The sequence below is a fragment of the Physeter macrocephalus genome, chromosome 2, assembly GCF_002837175.3.
Source record: "Physeter macrocephalus isolate SW-GA chromosome 2, ASM283717v5, whole genome shotgun sequence".
Classification (NCBI taxonomy): domain Eukaryota; kingdom Metazoa; phylum Chordata; class Mammalia; order Artiodactyla; family Physeteridae; genus Physeter; species Physeter macrocephalus.
The window spans coordinates 83,542,642-83,561,605 of NC_041215.1; the positions used below are offsets into that span (position 1 = coordinate 83,542,642).

An 18,964-nucleotide genomic window follows, 5' to 3' on the forward strand; every position below is an offset into this window, starting at 1 on the left:
GGCATGTGGGATCTTCCCGGACCGGGGCACGAACCCGTGTCCCCTGCATTGGCAGGCGGATTCTCAACCACTGCGCCACCAGGGAAGCCCGTGGGTGCCTTTTTATTTGTCAAGCTGCCCATCAGGGCTGGTTTAATAGATATTATATTAGCAGGGACTCTTCTAATCTGGCTCTACCACTGACTAGCAGCTATGTTATCTCAGGCAAGTTTCTCAACCTTTCTTTGTCTTACTTTCCTCACTTATATATAAGAATAATAGAATCTACTTCACAGTTTGAGGATTCTGTGGGTTGAAATATGTTATGTCCTTAGAACAGTACCTGGCACATAGTAGCTCTATAACTCTTAGCTATTGTTTTTATTATTATAACTGTATAGATGTTATCTCTATTTTTATTGTTTATAAGAATGGGACATACCAATGATATATGTTACCGTTCTAGTAATTATATATAGTCAGAATCCCCAATCAATGAAAAAAATTATAATAGAGGTTTTGTTCCTCAAACATTTAAAAAAATAGGTTTTAGGATAAGCTAAAGAAAAAAAATCATACCTATATCCAAATATGTTATATTAAAACCTTGTTCCTTTGCAATTTCACTAAGCAGCTGGATGTAATCTGTATTTGGAATACTGAGGAGGCTTCTTTTCAGTAAGTTGATCTTTTCACCAGGAGAATTCCTCAAGGAATGCCAAGTACAACCTAAAGAATGTCCTACCACATTTGTCTGAAAAACAGAGATGAAGGTTAAGACTCTTGGACTGGGTTCCAACGCTATTATAAGTATTAATTAAGTACTCACATTTAATACTTTATAAAGCATGTTTAAACTTTCCGATTTAAACTAGATAGCACTAACAAGTAAACACATTTAACAAACACCACAATGTTAAAGAAAAAAGAAAATACTTTTGTATAGTATAAAGGTCTCAGTCAAAATTTCTGATGGTCACGTTAAGATGTGTAACATATTTAAGAGCACGATAAACCAATCTGCGATACAGCTGACCCTTGAACAACATGGAGGTTAAGGCAGCCGACACTCCCCACAGTCAAAAGTCCATGTATAACCTATAGTCGGCCCTCTGTATCCACGGTTCTGCATCCACAGAATCAACCAACCGTGGACTGTAGTATTTACTATGGAAAAAAATCTACATATAAGTGGACCTGAGCAGTTAAAACCTGTGTTGTTCAAGGGTCAACTGTAATCGAGTCTGCCTAATGGAGCAATTTACAAATTAAAATATAAAGGAATTTTCATATCTTTATGGCTTTTTGTATTAAATACCAGTCTCTAACTGACAGCTGTAAAGCAGAAAACAAAGAAACTGTAGACAAGGTGAAATGTGCAAGTTTGAGAACAAGACATTCAAATGAATGACATGATGTCAAAAAATTCTTATCAGACTTATCCCAGAACCCAATTGAGTTTGTTTTTTTGTTTTCTTTTCTCCTTTTCCTCTTTTCTTTATTTTCCCCTCTATCTTTACTTTTTCACTTCTGTTCCTAGAATACTTTGCAGTTCCTTGTTAGTTTATGGTTTTTAAATTGCTTTCATATATTATGCCATTAGAAAAACCACAAAAAACTACTCTCTGAAGTAAGTAGGGCAACCTGTCCTTTGGTCTTATTTATCAATGAGCTTGACAGAGCTTAAGGGATTTTCAGAAGATCATAGGGATGGCCATGATAAAGAATTGGGTAATTTTTGCATAATTTGCAAAATTAAGTAGAATTTTACATTCCTTGACTGGAACTTTAAAAAATGCTGTTTTAAAAAACATCACAGGTCATCCATATAGTAAAAGAATACCTGTAACAAGAACAAATACATATGAAGAACAGTCTCTTTTCCTTGCCGCCCCTTCCCCAGACTTCTGCTCCACTCCCCAGAGATACTTGCTATTAAACACCTCTTCAGTATACTTCCGTACACATTCTATGCAAGTTTAAGCACACATACGTATAACCTTTTTAAACAAAAATGATAGCTTACTCTTCTACACCTGATACTGTTAAGTTTTCTCATATCACTGCACTGCACATACATGCACTACAGTTACCAGTCTCCAACTGAAGGTTTTAGGTTGTTTCTGGTTTCTGGCTTTCACTAACAATGTTACAATGAAACTCTTTTGCACTTGGATGACTTTCTCGACAGAATAATTTCTAGAAGTAGAACTGCTGAGTCAAAGAACATGTATGCTTTAAATTTTGATAAATATTAATACTTCCAAACTGATTTATGAGCCAATGTATACTTCCATCAAGTGTCTTGGAGGGTGTTTGTTTTCTCACACCCTAGCCAATACCAGGTATTGTCAAACTTTGTAGGTTTTGTCAAACTAAAGGTGAAAATAGTATCTTAACATGCATGAATAAAGTTGAACATTTATTTCCCCACCATTTGTATTTCTTCTACTGGGTTGCCTTTTTTATTGATGTGTAAGTTTTATATTTGGTATTGAAAACAGTCCCTTCCTAGTCATGTGTTCAAAACAGTTTCTTCTTACTTTGTTTTTATTGGTTTTATTTACAGACATTTTGCTGTGCAGTAGGTTTTATGTAGTTAAATTTATGAATCTTACTTTACAGCTTCTATGTTTTAAGTTATGCTTAAAAAGGCTTTTCCATGCTAAGAATTTTAAAAGGAAAGCTCTTCCATGTTTTCTCATACAGTTCCAATTCTTACGTTTAAATCTTTGATCCATTTGAAATTTATTTTAATGTAAGGAATAAGGTAGCAACCTAAATATATCATACACCTGTGTGCATTTGTATTCCGCCACCCCTCACCTCCCCCGCAATGTGGCTGTAAGTTATTTCTATACCATTCATCCTCTCACCCACTGATGTGAAATCTCACTGTTGTCATATACTATCTTCCTATATGGATTGGCATCTATACCTATCCTCTGTCTATTGCGATACAAAACCTGTTCTAACTACTATAGTTTTATAGTATATTTTATTCTCTGGTGGGGTATAACCCCACCTCCCGTACTCTTCCTTTTCAGTTTTCTTGGCTATTATTGAGTTTATTTTGCCAGATAAACTCAGTAAAGTTGTATCAAGATCCAAAATGAATTCTGGTAGATTTTGACTAAGACTATATTACATTTTTATATATTTACAGTATTGAGTCTTTCTATCAAAAATAGATAGCTTTACATTTATTCAATTTCTGTTAAACCCCTCACTAGAATTTTAAAGTTTTTCTCATATGAGTCCTACACATTTCTTTTTAAGTTTATTCCCTGTCATATTACCCTCTTTTCTACTATTGAGAATAGGATCTTCTATATTCCATTTTGTAATATTCATAAATAGGGAAACTATTAATTTTTTCTAGTATGCTTTTTCAGGACTGATTTTCTATTTTGCTATAAAATGACCAATGTTATCAAGCTTCATACATTTTATTATTCAAAGTAATACACACATACAACAAAAAAATTAAATAGTACAGAATTATAAAAGCAACAATCCTCCTCCCTACCTTCAAGTCCTCTTTCCAGAAGCAATAATTTTCACCTTTCTATTTTTAATTATTCTGGTGGTTACCTTTGTAACAGAAATAATATGAGAAAGCTATTCTGTATATTAATTTTATGATCAGTTACCTTGATGAATTCTCTTATTATATCTGGTAGTTTTTCTCTAGAGCTTTATAGGGATACAATTATATTATTTATAGTTAATGATCGTTTCTATCTCCTCTTATTTCCAACCTCTTATTGTTTTCTGATTATGTTGGTTGATACTTCTAGAACAATGTTTAAAATAAAAATGGTATTGGGAATTCCCAGGCAGTCCTGGGAAGTGGTGAGGACTCAGCGCTTTCACTGCTGAGGGCCTGGGTTCAAACCCTGGCTGGGGAACTAAGATCCCAAGAGCTGCATGGTGTGACCCAAAAGAAAAAAAAAAAGGTATCTGTGGGCATCCTTGCCTTATTTCTGAAATTAATGGGAATGGATAAGACATGTAAACATGTACCCATGATTTTGATTTTTTTTCTGAGGTAGATATTTTATTTTATTTATTTATTTTTAACATCTTTATTGGAGTATAATTGCTTTACAGTGTTGTTAGTTTCTGCTGTATAACAAAGTGAGTCAGCTATATGTATACATATATCCCCATATCCCCTCCCTCTTGCGTCTCCCTCACACCCTCCCTATCCTGCCCCTCTAGGTGGTCACAAAGCACCGAGCTGATCTCCCCGTGCTATGCAGCTGCTTCCCACTAGCTATTTTACATTTGGTAGCATATATATGTCAGTGCTACTCTTTCACTTAGTCCCAGCTTACCCTTCCCCCTCCCTGTGTCCTCAAGTCCATTCTCTATGTCTGCATCTTTACTCCTGTCCTGCCCCTAGGTTCATCAGAACCATTTTTTTTTTTTAAGATTCCATATACATATGTTAGCATATGGTATTTGTTTTTCTCTTTCTGACTTACTTCACTCTGTATGACAGACTCTAGGTCCATCCACCTAACTACAAATAGTTCAGTTTTGTTTCTTTTTATGGCTGAGTAATATTCCTTTGTATATCTGTGCCACATCTTCTTTATCCATTCATCTGTCAATGGACACTTAGGTTGCTTCCACATCCTGGCTATAAAAATAGGGAACGATTCACGAATTTGCGTGTCCTTCTTGCGCAGGGGCCGTGCTAATCTTCTCTGTATCGTTCCAATTTTAGTATATGTGCTGCCAAAGCAAGCACTGAGGTATATATTTTAAATCACAATAGGGATATTTTTAAAGAGTTTATCAGTAATGACTGTCAAAATTTTTTTGGCATCTATTGAGAGGATAATGTTTTTCTCCTTTGACCCATTAATGTGATTAGTTATAGTAATAGATTTACCAACACTGAAATACTCTTACAGTCCTAAAATAAACCCTACTTGTCTATGGTATATTATTCTTTTAATGTTCTACTGAATATTAAGGTGTTTCACCAAAAGGGAGATTAATCCATAATTTTTGCCATTGGGATTTGCTATTGTCAGATTTTAGTGTTATGTTAGTTTTGGAAAATTTAGAAGCTTCCCCTATGTTATATATATTAACTGGAAGAGTATAAATAGCATAGAAGATTATCTCTTACTTGATGATTTACTAGAATTCACCTGCAAACCTAACTGTGTTTTGTGATTATGGTTTCATCTCTGATCCAGTTGTAAAAGAAGTGAATGCAGTGTTTTATATTTTTCTATTAAAAAAGCAAAACCAAAATTATATTACTTATTCAGATATAGCCTTTTTTCCCTACAGAATGAGCCCCCTTTTTTTTTTTTTATCAGAAGCTTAGGACACTCCTATAGTCTTCACTTCTCGTTTCCTACCTAACATCCTACTCTCAGATAATGGACCACCATACATACCTTTCTACAAATATCAGAATCTCAATTAATATATTATGTGTAGCCCGATCTCTTAAGTTCTCTCTCTCAATGCCAGCTGCCTACTCAACATTTTCACTTAGCTACTCCACAAACATTTCAAATTCAATATATCCTACGTTTAGCTCATTATCTGCTCCCCCTCAAATCCTACTCATCTTCTGTGTTCCCCATATTATTGAACGGTACCATCTACTCAGTTGCCAAGCTAAAAATGTTTATTTCTTCCTTTTTCCTTACTCCCTACATGCAATCAGTTACCATGCCCCATTCACTTCAGTTTTCTAAATAATTTTAAAATCGATCATTTCAACTACCGCTACCTTAGTCTAGGCCACCATCATTTCTCATCTGCTTTTCTTTTTTTTTTTTTTTTTTTTTTTTTTTTTTGGGGTACATGGGCCTCTCACTGTTGTGGCCTCTCCTGTTGTGGAGCACAGGCTGCAGATGTGCAGGCTCAGCACGCGGCATGTGGGATCCTCCCAGATCGGGACGCGAACCCGGTTCCCCTGCATCGGCAGGCGGACGCGCAACCACTGCGCCACCAGGGAAGCCCTCATCTGCTTTTCTATAACAGCATTGTAGCAGGTCTCTTTGACTCTAATATTCATTCATTCACTCACCATAATGCAGCCAGTGATTTCCCTTCTAATGTATAAATTAGATCTTGTCCTTTACATATTAAATTTATTTAATGACTTTGCACTACCCTCAGGATAAAGTTCAATCTCCTTAACATAGTAGTTCCTGCAAGATTCAATCCCTCTTTTCCTTTCTGGCCTCACTGTTTGAGACTCGCTCCCTCCAAATCTATGAATATGCTCCAGCCATCCCAAATTACTCTGCGGTCCTAGATCACATAAAGTGTTTCACTCCTGGGCCTTTGTACACGGTCTTTCTTCTCTCTGGAATTCTTTTTTCATGTTGTCATCCTATAGGCCTCAGCTCAGCTATTACTTCCTCCAAGAAGTCTTCCTAAAACCCCATCTTAGTTGGATCCTTCTCCTATGTTCCCAAGATGCCTCTGGAAGGACCAGTCTGTAGGGTTCTTTTCTCTTTCAGTAGGCTGGCTACAAACTCCTTAGGGCCAGAGACTATCTTATTCACTAAATGCCAGTACCTGGCATCAAGCTTGGCACATAATATGAGTTCCCTAAATGTTTGCTGAGTGGATAAATGAATGGATGAACCAAGAGATGGGAGTGAATTGTCAATCTGAAGGCAAAAGTGGCACTAGTGACTTACCATCTTTAGATACCATCATATTATTCTGAATTTGACTGTGCCTCCCAAACTCTCTTACCTGGCCACACCTGTGATCCTGACTCACATACTGCAAGCAGCTAAAATTGGGGTAGTGTATTACTCAACGGTTAAGAGATTTGTTTAAAACTGCAACTCTGAACTATCTATACAAAAAGAAATCTAGAGAAGTTTCCTACAGCAACAGATGTTTAATCACATTAACATTGTAGACCTCCGATCATTACTCACCAAAGAAATGTGGTTCTCTGGAGAGATATTACTGAATTTGGCAAGAAATTTCTCAGCAGCATTTCTCTTGGCTTGTTTCTTTGATGCCCCCTTTCCTAAATAAAGAAAAAGAGATAGTAGGTTTAGAAAATAAGCTAGTGTCCATAGAGAATGACCAAATGTTTAATATACTGTGTTTGGTCAGAGAACAATCTCATGGTTTTTGTATACTATTCTTTTACTGACCTGACATCTTTACTTGTTGTGCTTCATACAACTATTAATGGTTACATTTTTGAAGACGTTTCTTTAACAGTTTATCTTTAATAGTTATACTTTCTATTTTTCTTTAACAGATGTATCTCCCTATGTCTAGCTTTAATGAACCATATTTGGTTTAATTCTCACTAAATATTCAAATTTACCAAGGTACATTTGAATTACAACTCCTATCTCTCAATGTCTATTTCTTGCTTATAATCTCCTATACACTGATAACTATGTGGAATTTCTTTCTTTAACATGAATAAGAAGGGCATAGGAGAGGCTGGAGTTGAAAGACACTGTAAATATCATCTACTTCCATGTTTACAGATTTAAAAACTGAGATCCAGGCAAGGAGATTAAGCAATTTACCTAACCTTGCAAATCAAGGACTGCATCAAGAACAGGAAGCTGAGGTTCCTGCTTCTGGCCTAGGGCTTTCTGCACTGGCCCACACTACCTCTCAAGGGCAAACAGCTGCTTATTACTTAAGACTAATATCTAACCAAGGTAAAATTCTATTTCAAGCCACTTACAAAAACATGCTAGAGAAGTTAAAATAGGAATCCTCAGGATTACTTTATTAAGTGACTTTTTTCTGATAGTCTGTGGCCTTTACAACATAGAAGTTGTTGTAATTTAAAAGGTTAATTTCTACTTTATTTTTATCTCACTGCAATTTTTTGCCATCAGCCTCTTATTAATTTGTTTTCAAATGTAATCTTCTTCTTGTCCTCCTATCTTCTAGAATAGCTATTGAAACTCCAAGAGATTTACTACTGCTTTTTTCTCCAAAATGATTTTTAAGTCCCTATTATATCAGTGAAGACTGTTTAAAGAGTCAATTATTTATTTGTTTCTCCATTACTAACCCATAATTTAAAAAAATATAAAATTAAGAAGTAAAGTATTCTTAAGCCAAATATTTATACTTAAATTCAACTGCAGAAGACTTCCCTGGTGCTGCAGCGGTTCACAATCTACCTGCCAATGCAAGGGACATGGGTTTGATCCCTGGTCCAGGAAGATCCCACATGCCGCGGAGCAACTAAGCCCGTGCGCCACAACTACTGAGCCTGCGTGCCACAACTACTGAAGCCCGTGCGCCTAGAGCCCATGCTCTGCAACAAGAGAAGCCACCACAATGAGAAGCCTGCGCACCGCAACAATGAGTAGCCCCTGCTCGCCGCAACTAGAGAAAGCCCGCACGCAGCAACAAAAACCCAACGCAACCAAAAATAAATCATAAATTTTAAAAATTAAAAAAAAATTCAACTGCGAAAAGTTAGAAACAGTAGACTAGGAGTGTCAGTTTTTTTCCCCATAGAAATATTTGAAAAGAAATCACAACAGAAATTTCTATGGTCATTCATCTTCTCAAAATATTTCAAATGTCTTCAACTGTATGAGGGTAAAAAGGAGTAAGTACCAGTTTCCATGAATGACTCTAGCCTGCAAATTGTGGTATATTCTCTCTTATGAGCAGGTCCTCCCTCCTGGGAAAGGGTATATTCAGGAAGTCTCCAGCCATGATGAATAGCCAATTCCTAGAAAATCGATATGAGGCTTTATTAGTAATTTTTACTATGCAGTGGCTCAATCACACAAATGATATTCTCTCATGATTTTGATCCCATATCTATTTATATGTTTGCAAAGAATAATGATATTCTGCAATGAAAAAAATGAGAGAAGGCCCTCTATTTCCCAGAGATACTCCTACATTTTATATCTTATAGGCCCACAATACCAAAACGGATGCAGTTTCCTACTGTGAATGGTGCTCTCCCATTAAGCTGTAGTGAGTTGATATCAAAGAGTTCAAACAAAGACAAGCTACTTTCAGCCTCTGGGAACATCAGAGAGGACAGCTACAGGTCTCACAGCCATCAGCTCCTAAAGCCTCTCCCCTCCTAACTATAACCTTCCATACCCATGGCTGCCTAACTAACTACATTCGATCGAGAGCAGATGAGAAGCAGACAGCAAACAAACACACTTGGACGAGGTTGAGGAAAGAAGAGGAAGAAAACTACAAAAAAACTCACAGAAGAGGAAAGAGACCAAAGGACTGGTTGGATAATAGGGAGGGGAGCTGTCCAACAGAGCACATGGATAGTCTGCAAGGAGGATATTCTGCATGCAGAAATTCAAAGCTGAATATATTTTTTTGGTAGAATAAGCAAATAAGCAAACGACTTCCCTTTTCTTGAGTTAGGTAACTCAGTTTGGGTTCTTATAAAGTCTTCTGTCTCAACAGAAGTAGAGAGAGATTTGTCACAAGAGTGGCAAGAAATATTCTTAAAATATAAAACACTCTACCCATGTGCACTGAGGTCCTGCTGATCTCAAATGAGAATTCCACAAACCAAAGGCAGATACTGTATATGGAAGAAAATCCAAAACATAAATAAATGGGAAAATAATTTCAAGTCAGCACTTTAACATCTAATGATCATAACTTGGAACACAAAATGTTATACCATCTTTAAAATATTAATTCCTTCTCTCAGCCCTTATGATATTATCAAAATTTATGGCATTTTTTTCAGTAGACAAAAAGTTAAGTATGGAAAAACTGCCACTTACCTGTAATGAACCAATAGGATTAAGCTGGTTCTTTGGTTGCTTGGAAGGGTCAGGCATTAAGGGATCAGGAACTGCAAAGCTAAACATTTTTATAAAGTGTTATAAAACAAAATAATCTCCCCCAAATTATTAAGTAAAGGACAAGCATTTTCAATTTAGCTTTCCATGCCTTTGCTGTTGCCTCTCCTTCTACATGGAATACCCTTCTCACCCACCTCTTCTATGAGAATCTGATCTATCCATCATCCAAGGTATATACCTCAATTGCCACTTCCTCTCAGAAGCCTTTTCTTTTACCCCAGTGGAACATAATTTCTCCCTTCATTGAATCACTGTAACATTTGGTTTGACCCTTTCTTAAACAAATTATTTTACCATAAGTTATACACACTTATAAATACATGTGATTTGTCTATCCCTCACCACACCTCTCCCCTGTTCAGACTATAAAATCCTTGATGGTAGGGCCTATGTATTACTTACCCTCATAAGCCTTGCAGTGCTTTATATATAATAGATGCTCAATAAAAATGTATTTAAATAACGCACACTATTGTTACTACTACCAAAAAAGGGAAGACTAACAGGAAGTTTAGCCTGGCAATGTAAATCATACAGATCATAAATGTAGCTTTTTCATCCAGATATGGAAGAAAGACCTGGTTTGATCTATTATCTGCTCTATGCTAGGATAATCTTCCTAAGATTTATATGTATCCTGTATAAAATTGATGGCCAGCATGAATCTGATTTGAGCATGTGGGGACTGTGATTAGAGAAAAAGAGAACAACCTCTTCTAAGTAGTGTGAACTTAGTAGTTACTTGGGTGATGGATGCCTAACGTGGAACAAGCTGCATTTCAAGGTTACTGCCACCTAGGCAGCTAGAGTCATTTCCTCCATGACCAGTGAGGTTGTTATTGCCATTTCCTCAAGTTTCTTTTCTACCTGCCAGAATTTCAAGCTTTACATAAGCTGATGAGATACGAATATTGACTTACAATGCTGTACACTGAAGCTACCCAAGTAACTGTGATGGAAAAGTGAGAAAGTCTCTGTATCATATTAGGCCACTTTAAGCCTGATTTACAGCTTAGCAATTCCCATCTTATCTGTCAAGAAGCACAAATACATAGTAAGGTTTGTTAGCCTTTTTTGCTGACAAAGTGAAGTGCCCATGTGCAGAAAGGACACTCTGTATACTAATTTCTATGAACATACGCAACACTTTGGGTTGACCTTTAGGTTGCACAGAAATGGCATGGCTGTAACCAGCAAGGGGAAAATCCAAAACCCACCATGCCATTTGGCATGTCCAGAAAGCTAGCATAAATCATTTATAATGTATGACCCTAGAGAATCAAGCATCATTTTGTGAGATCCAAGGCTTTTGCTGCTTGGTTCTAAACTACCTAAAAGGTTTAGAATTACTAAGTAAACAGGAGGAACACTGCATGAGAACCTAAATATCAATATATCCCTAAGCCAGAAGTTTTTCTATGGCTAGGAAACAAAAAACCCATCCTAAATTCCCAGGGGCCTCTGCTCTCAGCTATGAGCAGATATACCAGATTGTACTCCAAGTATATTTGAGCGCACGTAAAGGAAAGAATTTGCAGGCAAAATGTGCTCCTGGATGTGCCCATTAGAAATCAAAGGACACCAATTTACAATATATGAGATGCTCCAGGACCAGTGCTCCTTCCAAAAGCACCTAATGTGATAACAAATTTACTTTGGAAATATTTGTCAAGAATTAACATCCTAGGGGCTTCCCTAGTGGCACAGTGTTTAAGAATCCACCTGCCAGGGGTTTCCCTGGTGGTGCAGTGGTTGAGGGTCTGCCTGTCGATGCAGGGGACGCGGGTTCGTGCCCCGGTCTGGGAGGATCCCACATGCCGTGGAGCGGCTGGGCCCGTGAGCCATGGCCGCTGAGCCTGCGCGTCTGGAGCTTGCGCTCCGCAACGGGAGAGGCCACAACAGTGAGAGGCCCGCGTACCGCAAAAAAAAAAAACAAAAACGAATCCACCTGCCAATGCAGGGGACACATGTTCCTGGCGCCCCGCAACGGGAGAGGCCACAACAGTGAGAGGCCCGCGTACCGCAAAAAAAAAAAACAAAAACGAATCCACCTGCCAATGCAGGGGACACATGTTCGAGCCCTGGTCTGGGAAGATCCCACATGCCGTGAAGCAACTAAGCCCGTGCGCCACAACTACTGAAGCCTGCGTGCCTGTAGCCTGTGCTCCGCAACAAGAGAAGCCAGCGCAATGAGAAGCCCTCGGCAACTAGAGAAAGCCTGTGCACAGACACAGAAGACCCAACGCAGCCAATAAATAAATTAATTTTTTTAAAAAAAGGAATTAACATCCTCTTGTATTTAGTATACATTCTATAATAGAAGGAAATCTCTTTGTCTCCTTTCAAATTCAAATTTCTAAAAGAATACTTTTAGCTGATCTTTTTCTATCTCACACCTTGTTTTCTTCAGTGTAGAAACAAACTCTTAACCCAGTAAGATATTTGTCAGAAACACTCTGGTTTTCTAGTGTTGCACCTCATCTGGGAAAAAAGAAGAAAGCCTAGTTCATGAGAGCCTTCATCTAATAATTAATAGCTGGATTTAATTTCTTACGGATAAAGTTGTCTTTAGTGGATGACAGGTCTTCACAAGGAAATAGAATTTTAGAGCTAGATATTAACAACTGTTTACTTTGTTGCTTTTGTGAGCATGTTCAAATTTTAATCTTACCTCAGCCATGATTTTTTTTTTTTTTTTTTTTTTTTTTGCGGTACTGTTGTGGCCTCTCCCGTTGCGGAGCACAGGCTCCGGACGCGCAGGCTCAGCGGCCATGGCTCACGGGCCCAGCCGCTCCGCGGCATGTGGGATCTTCCCGGACCGGGGCACGAACCTGTCCCCTGCATCGGCAGGCAGACTCTCAACCACTGCGCCACCAGGGAAGCCCAGCCATATTTTTGAGCTGCAGAATACAAAGAAATTTAGCTCACCAAATACTTGCATTGGCTTTCAAAATGTTTATGGCAGCCTCTGCAGCTCTATGTTTCGCCAGCTTCTTACTTGTACCTTCACCTGAATTAAGGTTAAAAAAAAAAAAACTCTTTACGTGCTGTGAAAATGTGAGGCTTACATAGATGTTTGCATAATACAAAACAAAGTCACTACACATTTTATATATATACACACTAGGTAATAAAAACACATACACTTGCATACAGTTATACACTGAAATAAAATACCATATGAAGTTAATACATTAAAAAATCCCTGTGATTTAAAAAATTCTATGTATTTTTGTATACCTGTATAAAAATCGTTATACAGGTATACATTATACATGCTTATTACATAAAGTAATAAAGTAGACTATGTCATACCTTCTGAAGAAATGCAACTTATTCCATTATTCTTAGAAAGGAAATTCTTCTATAGCAAGAAGTTCCTTTAAAGGAGCCACTTACAGCAACACCGTTTGACAGCAAAATGTGCACACTTTCACTGTAACAATCCTCCTATACTGAATTAAACTCCTCTGCTTGGCTAAGCAGTCATGACTACCTGTTGGATACAGTGGGGGAAGGTTTGTATAGGGAAGAAGTTGAGAGATTACATTAAGCGTCTTCCATATAATCTGTATGCCTTACATGGGTAGCTAAGTGGGCAGAGGGGACTAGGCCTGACTAATCACTGAGATTGATGCCTAATTTCAGTAAGCAACCACACAAGTAAATTGTAAATTCAATCTTTTTCCTTCTGACTTCAAACTAGGTGTTGAGAACCCTTCCAAAGTGGTATCAGGATGCTGATGTCCCTTCCTCCTGTGTGGAGGAAAGAAAAGGAACATGGAATAAATTTCAAGCATGGCTCTCAAGTGTCGGAGACCACATAAACCACACTTATTTACCCACTAACATAGGTATTAAGGATATACCCTTTGACCAATGTGGGAGTTAGGGGCACCGACCCTCTGTGCTGTTGAAAATCTACCCATATTTTATAGTCAGCCCTCTGTATCTTTAGTTCCTCCATTTCTGGCTTCCTCAGTAACTGCGGATTCAACCAACCGTGAATTGTGTGGTACTGTAGTATTTACTACTGAAAAAGATTCTCATATGAGTGGACTGTGTAATTCAAAACGGTGTTGTTCAAGGGTTAACTGTAGTAGAGAACTAAGCAGGGTCCCTGCCCTTAAAGAGCATACAGCCTAATGTGTGAGATTCTGTCTGTAAAAAGACATCTGAAATCTGAAATGTGGAGTATCACAGCAGGCCTAAGTGCAGGTTGTAGGGTAGCCTACAAAAGGGATAGCTCCCCTACTCTTGGTAAGGATTCAGAAAGGTTTCATGAAGGAGGAGATAACTAAACAAGGACCTGAAAGATTAGTAAAAGTTAATGAGGTGAAGAGAGCTGGGGGATTAGGAAGAGCACTGTAGGCAGAGAAAGAGTACTTGCAAAGCCTCAGAGGTAACACAGAGCATGGTGTTCTCAGGCCCCAAGTTGTAGGGGACAGTAAGAGCTTGAGGAAAGGAACTTTGAGGTAAAAGGCTAGAGAGCTGAAGGGTAGGAGAGATCAAAGAACGGTCTCCTAAATTTGTGCTTATCAAACTTCAGGAATTGCCTGGGAATTTTGTTAGAATGCCTACTAACAGTATGTGTTGGATGGGGCCTGATATTCTGCACTTCTTTCAAGTGCCCAGGTGATATCAATGCTGCTGTCGACCACATTTTGAGAAGTATGGTTGTCAATGATGTTAAGAAATGTATATTCATCCAGAGGGTGATGGGAAAACCACTGAATGGATGTTAAAAAGAGGAAGTACATGCACAGATTTGAATGCCAGAAAAAACACTCTGGTTTTTGTGTGGAAAATGGACACCACAAGATAGAAGCTAAAAGAGCAGCTATGAGGCTGCAACTATAATCCATGTGGCTCGGAGAGTAGCAACAGAAAGATGAGAGAAGCAGACAGATTCAAGAGATATTCAGGGAGTAGGATTTGGTGGCAGACTGGACAACAAGCAGAGGGAGAAGAAGGGGTCACGAAGGTGAAACCCAAATTTCTACTGTAAGCAGATGGGTGACGGTGGTGCCTTTACTGAGCTGGTGAATGCAGGGGAAATGGATCTGAGAGAGAAGATGGGTTCAGTTTGGGACAGTGAGAGACTGAGGTGTCCTTGGGTCATCCAAGCAAAAATGCCTAGCAAGCACAGGCAGATACACTGTTCTGTAACTGCACGTGGGCTGAAGACAGAGATTTCAGAATTATCAGCCTTTAGATGGTATTTGAAGCCAAGGAGGTAGATAAGCTTGCACAGGAAGACAGGATAGTGTGAGAAGAGTAGGGGGACTAAGCAGTTGCCACAGGTTGTTAATCTCTGATCTAAAACACACTGAAGGGAAAAAGGCTACTTTTGAGTTTTCACTGAATATTTTAAAATAGACCAGCTAAAGCAATAGTGCAAATGTTGATTCCATGGTTCATATGAGGAACCTTCTAGCTAGAATCTAGCTACAGTCCACCTGCCCCACATAGACAAAAAAGCTTCAAAATTTTCTTAAAGTGGCTTCAATGAAAATAGCGGACTCCAGATTTTCAGGGACACAAACAAATGATGCCTTCAGATTACCAGATGGTAGAACTTCAGCCTTCTTGCTGAATTCTTTTCTTGGCATTCTTCCAAATTAAATTTAGTATTCAATATTTTTTGTGTTTGCAATTAAATAGATACATAAGGAATAAAATGTCTACATTTACAAATGGGCTACTTCAGTTATCACTTGCTCAAGTTCAATGAACATAATAAGGTGAATCTTAATTTTGAAACTTCATTGCTGTGTGACCTTGGGAATGTTTCTTATAATCTCTCTGGACCTATTTCCTTATGTATAAAAAAGGTGATAACATCTTATTAAAATACTGTACAGTGTCAGGAACTAGAAGCTGCTATGCAATATAGTGTAGTTGAGCTTTCCGCCTTCCTCATTTTGCTTGGATACAGAACCGAGTGTGGTACAATGGGCCCAAAGTGCCAAATGAGTCCATACAGAGAGGGGAGCAGCTCAGAAAATTCTGGGGTCATGCCTCCTGGCATCTGCTATAACCTATGAAATTTGACAGCACCTACTGATTCAGCTATGGCTGCTTCAAGAGCCTTTCCTGTTTCTCCCTAATTCTTGGAAGATCCCTAGGAGGATCCTAGGGTATGTTTCTGAGATTCTCTTGGTAGCTGGGGAACAGAAAATTAGGGAGAGAATCAGGAAGTTGGAAAGTCCCAATGACCTGAGAAAGGTATCAGTTTTAAGAGCCTGCTCCTCACCGTTGTCTCTGGTAAAAAGGGTACTTTTCCGAACTAAGAAGCAACACCAAGTCTTGACCCGCCAACCCACATGGTCATCGGGGTTCATTGTGCATACAGACCTGTGCAGGTTATGTCACCAACGGTTACTCTGAAGGTGAAAGTGGGCACGTGTATTTGCACATCGGATCTTTCACATTCATAAACTGGGATGTTCTTGGTCTTCATGCCGTATTCATGTAAAACCTGAATTGGTGTTTTCCCTGGCTTAGCTGTGATCATCTTCCCCAAACTGCAAAAACCAGAAAAAGCTGTGCTTTGCATGTCCAAGCCGGGAGGGAAGCAGAAGCAAATAAAGACTAGTTTTAACAGTCACCAACGGTAACGCGAGGCACCAAAGCTCCCCGTCGGCCAGGGCTGGAGCTGGCGAGGCGCGAGTCTCCCGGCCCTGCTGCGACGGGCGGCGGGCAGGGTGAGGGAGGTCTTTAGGGAGATAACTTGAATGCGGGTAGGAGGTATTCGCGGGGGAATCGGGAGGTACGCACGGGTGCTGCAACCTCCCGAGACCTAGCCTATAAACCCCTTTCCCACGCGGCCGCCGGGAACCACCTCCGGCCACCCCGCGCCTCCAGAGGCCGCAGGAGGGGCGGGGCCGGGCCGCAGGAGAGGCGGGGCCGGGCCGTAGACCCTTACCAGCTCGCCGCCGAGAGGGCGGGGCCGAGCGCCCGCCCGCAGCCGCGAGGACGCGAGCGCCAGGAAGGGGCTTTACCCAGAATGCCGCTGGACAGCCGGCTCCCCCGCCCCCTCCTCTATTGCCCACCACTATCGGCCCTGCCCCGCTCGGTCCCGACCGCCCGGGCGCTGACCTGAAGGTCCCGCTGTCCTCGCGCTCCAGCGGCGGAGCCGCGGCGCGATGCCTGCTCTGAGACATGGCTAGAAGGGACGGCTTTGCGGCGGGAGGAAGAGCAGTGTGGAGCGACGTCTTCGCTTCGCGGGTCGGTCGGTCCCCGAGAGGAGCGATCTCGAGCCGACGCCGCCACCTCCTCCCCTCCTCCGACTCCCCCTCTTCTCCCCGCTTGCGTCCCTCCAGGGGATGGGCGGGGGGCGAAGGCGGAGCCTCTGTGCGGTAGCGCTGGTCCCGGCTCCCGGTCACGCCTCCTGCTGTCCCGGCTCGGGTAGAGCTCCTCGGCGGCCCCGCCCCCCTCGCTGCCCCGGCCCTCTACAGCTGCAGCCCGTGCGCCACCTTCGGCCCAGCGGCTAGTGGAGACCGCAGTTGTGTGTCCTCAAAAGGAGGCCGCTCCCTGCCCAGAGAGAGGCTTGTCGTCGGGCGGGCAAGCTTCAGCGTCTGTGAGGCCTGAAGCTCAGCCATTTTTTTTTTTTTTTTTTGGAGGGGGTTGCGGGGGACGGGGAAGAGGAGCGGTGCGTCACTTTAAGAAAATGATTTCAAAATTCCAAATGCAAAATTGCCGGAGAGCCTCCCTAGGCCTGGGCCCGAAGCCTGAGACTCGCGGTATACCCGCTCCTGAGGGCTGCGGTGGGCTCCTGTCCTGGAGCCCCGCTTTTAGGTGCTCGCGGGAACGTCCGGACACCCACTACTCTCACCCCCGGGTGGGCTCCATTGTCTTCTAGGCTTTCGTCGCCTGATGAGTGCTGGGCTAGCTGATCCCAGCAAGGCACGTTAGGTGTAAACGAAGGCTTTTCTGTGGACCCAATTCTAATTAAATGCTGTTTCTGCACACCTGTGTTGGTTGTGATGGCGTTTGCTTGGGATGCACCACCTTTGGTGGGGATCAGACAGCGACATTAGATGTCGTATCGCTTCTAGGGGGTTTTGCTTTGCCAGTTGCAGGAATGACTCCTTGTGCTTTCTAGTTTCTGGAAGATTGCCTTGCACAATGCTATTCACACGAAGGGTCCTTATTAGAAACTTTTTGTTTGTTTCTCTCGAACCCTGGGTACTTGAAAGCAAATGAAAAAGCTGTCCGGAGTCTAATCAAAGTGATTTACGTTATTTGAGGCTTGAATTAAGCCCGTTTTTTTCTTCCTCTCTCTACCTCCTCTATAGATGTTTGTGTATCGATTACTATCCATTGCTGTTTTAATGAATATCTTATTTTAAGTACCACGTAGCCACTATTTCAAAATTATGTTAACATCCACAAATCTATGACAGTACACTATTTCAGCACTCAGATTTGTGTCTAAGATTTACTTTTAGCCATAAAATTTCTTAAAAACAAGTCTAAACTTTATGCAGCTCTCTTTAAAGGTTGAGTAACTGGATAGTAATGATGAAACAAAAAGAAAATAAATGCAGCAGTACTCTATTTCAGAGAGACACTATGTGCCAGCTTCATAAGAAACCCCTAAGTCAGAGTTTATGCAGTTACATGTAATATGGCTTTCATTTAGTATTTTATAAAGTTCTGCATACAATTGTTTCCTTATATAATGTGAATTTATTTTTATATTAATCACTTGGTTTTGTAAACATACAAGGAAAATGAATGAAATGTTCAAAGAATGAACTGGGTACCATAACACAGAAATAGTGCTTTTCTGTTGCCAAAATTGGCACAATGGACTTGTGAAGGAATTCCCTTTGGACTAGGTCCACTGTGGATGGCGTCCAGGGCTAATGTTAGTGGCTAACGTATTGTTCCCTGTAGGGCTATATGCTTCCTTCAAACCTGGCAAACCATTATCAGCTGTGACCGTCATCAAGGACATTGATAATATTTAAAGATTACTAGTTTTCTGTGTATGTTTTAGTGTTATAGACTGCAATTCCAAATTAGACTTGCTTTTAGTATATCATTTTACACCGTTAATCTATAATTCATTACCTGAGCACACCAGGGGAGGTAGTGTTGTAAATTGTACACTGGTAAGCTACTCAGTG

General features: G+C 40.4%; 2 protein-coding genes and 1 non-coding gene across 8 annotated transcripts in view; 1 reads left to right on the plus strand and 2 right to left on the minus strand.

Moving 5' to 3' along the window:
- The window catches only part of PRKRA (protein activator of interferon induced protein kinase EIF2AK2), a 20,441-nt gene extending 3,178 nt beyond the window's left edge, over positions 1–17,263 (minus strand). Inside the window, exons 1-7 of one of the 2 annotated variants that reach the window (XM_055088814.1) lie at positions 16,929–17,263; positions 16,185–16,354; positions 12,499–12,727; positions 9,747–9,825; positions 8,587–8,704; positions 6,915–7,009; positions 559–733 (exon numbers count right to left, since the gene is read on the minus strand). In XM_055088814.1, coding sequence (XP_054944789.1) covers positions 559–733; positions 6,915–7,009; positions 8,587–8,704; positions 9,747–9,825; positions 12,499–12,727; positions 16,185–16,354; positions 16,929–16,993 — 931 coding nt within the window. In that variant the 5' untranslated portion in view covers positions 16,994–17,263. Of the gene's footprint in view, positions 1–558; positions 734–6,914; positions 7,010–8,586; positions 8,705–9,746; positions 9,826–12,498; positions 12,728–12,755; positions 12,838–16,184; positions 16,355–16,928 lie in introns of both variants that reach the window. The other variant, XM_007130743.4, reaches the window with a different exon arrangement.
- Positions 1–18,964, plus strand: part of PJVK (pejvakin) — a 36,864-nt gene that overhangs the window by 13,234 nt on the left and 4,666 nt on the right. The window lies entirely within an intron of this gene.
- Positions 4,632–4,738, minus strand: LOC112064571 (U6 spliceosomal RNA). Its single transcript, XR_002891535.1, has one exon. It is a non-coding gene; the product is annotated as a U6 spliceosomal RNA (small nuclear RNA).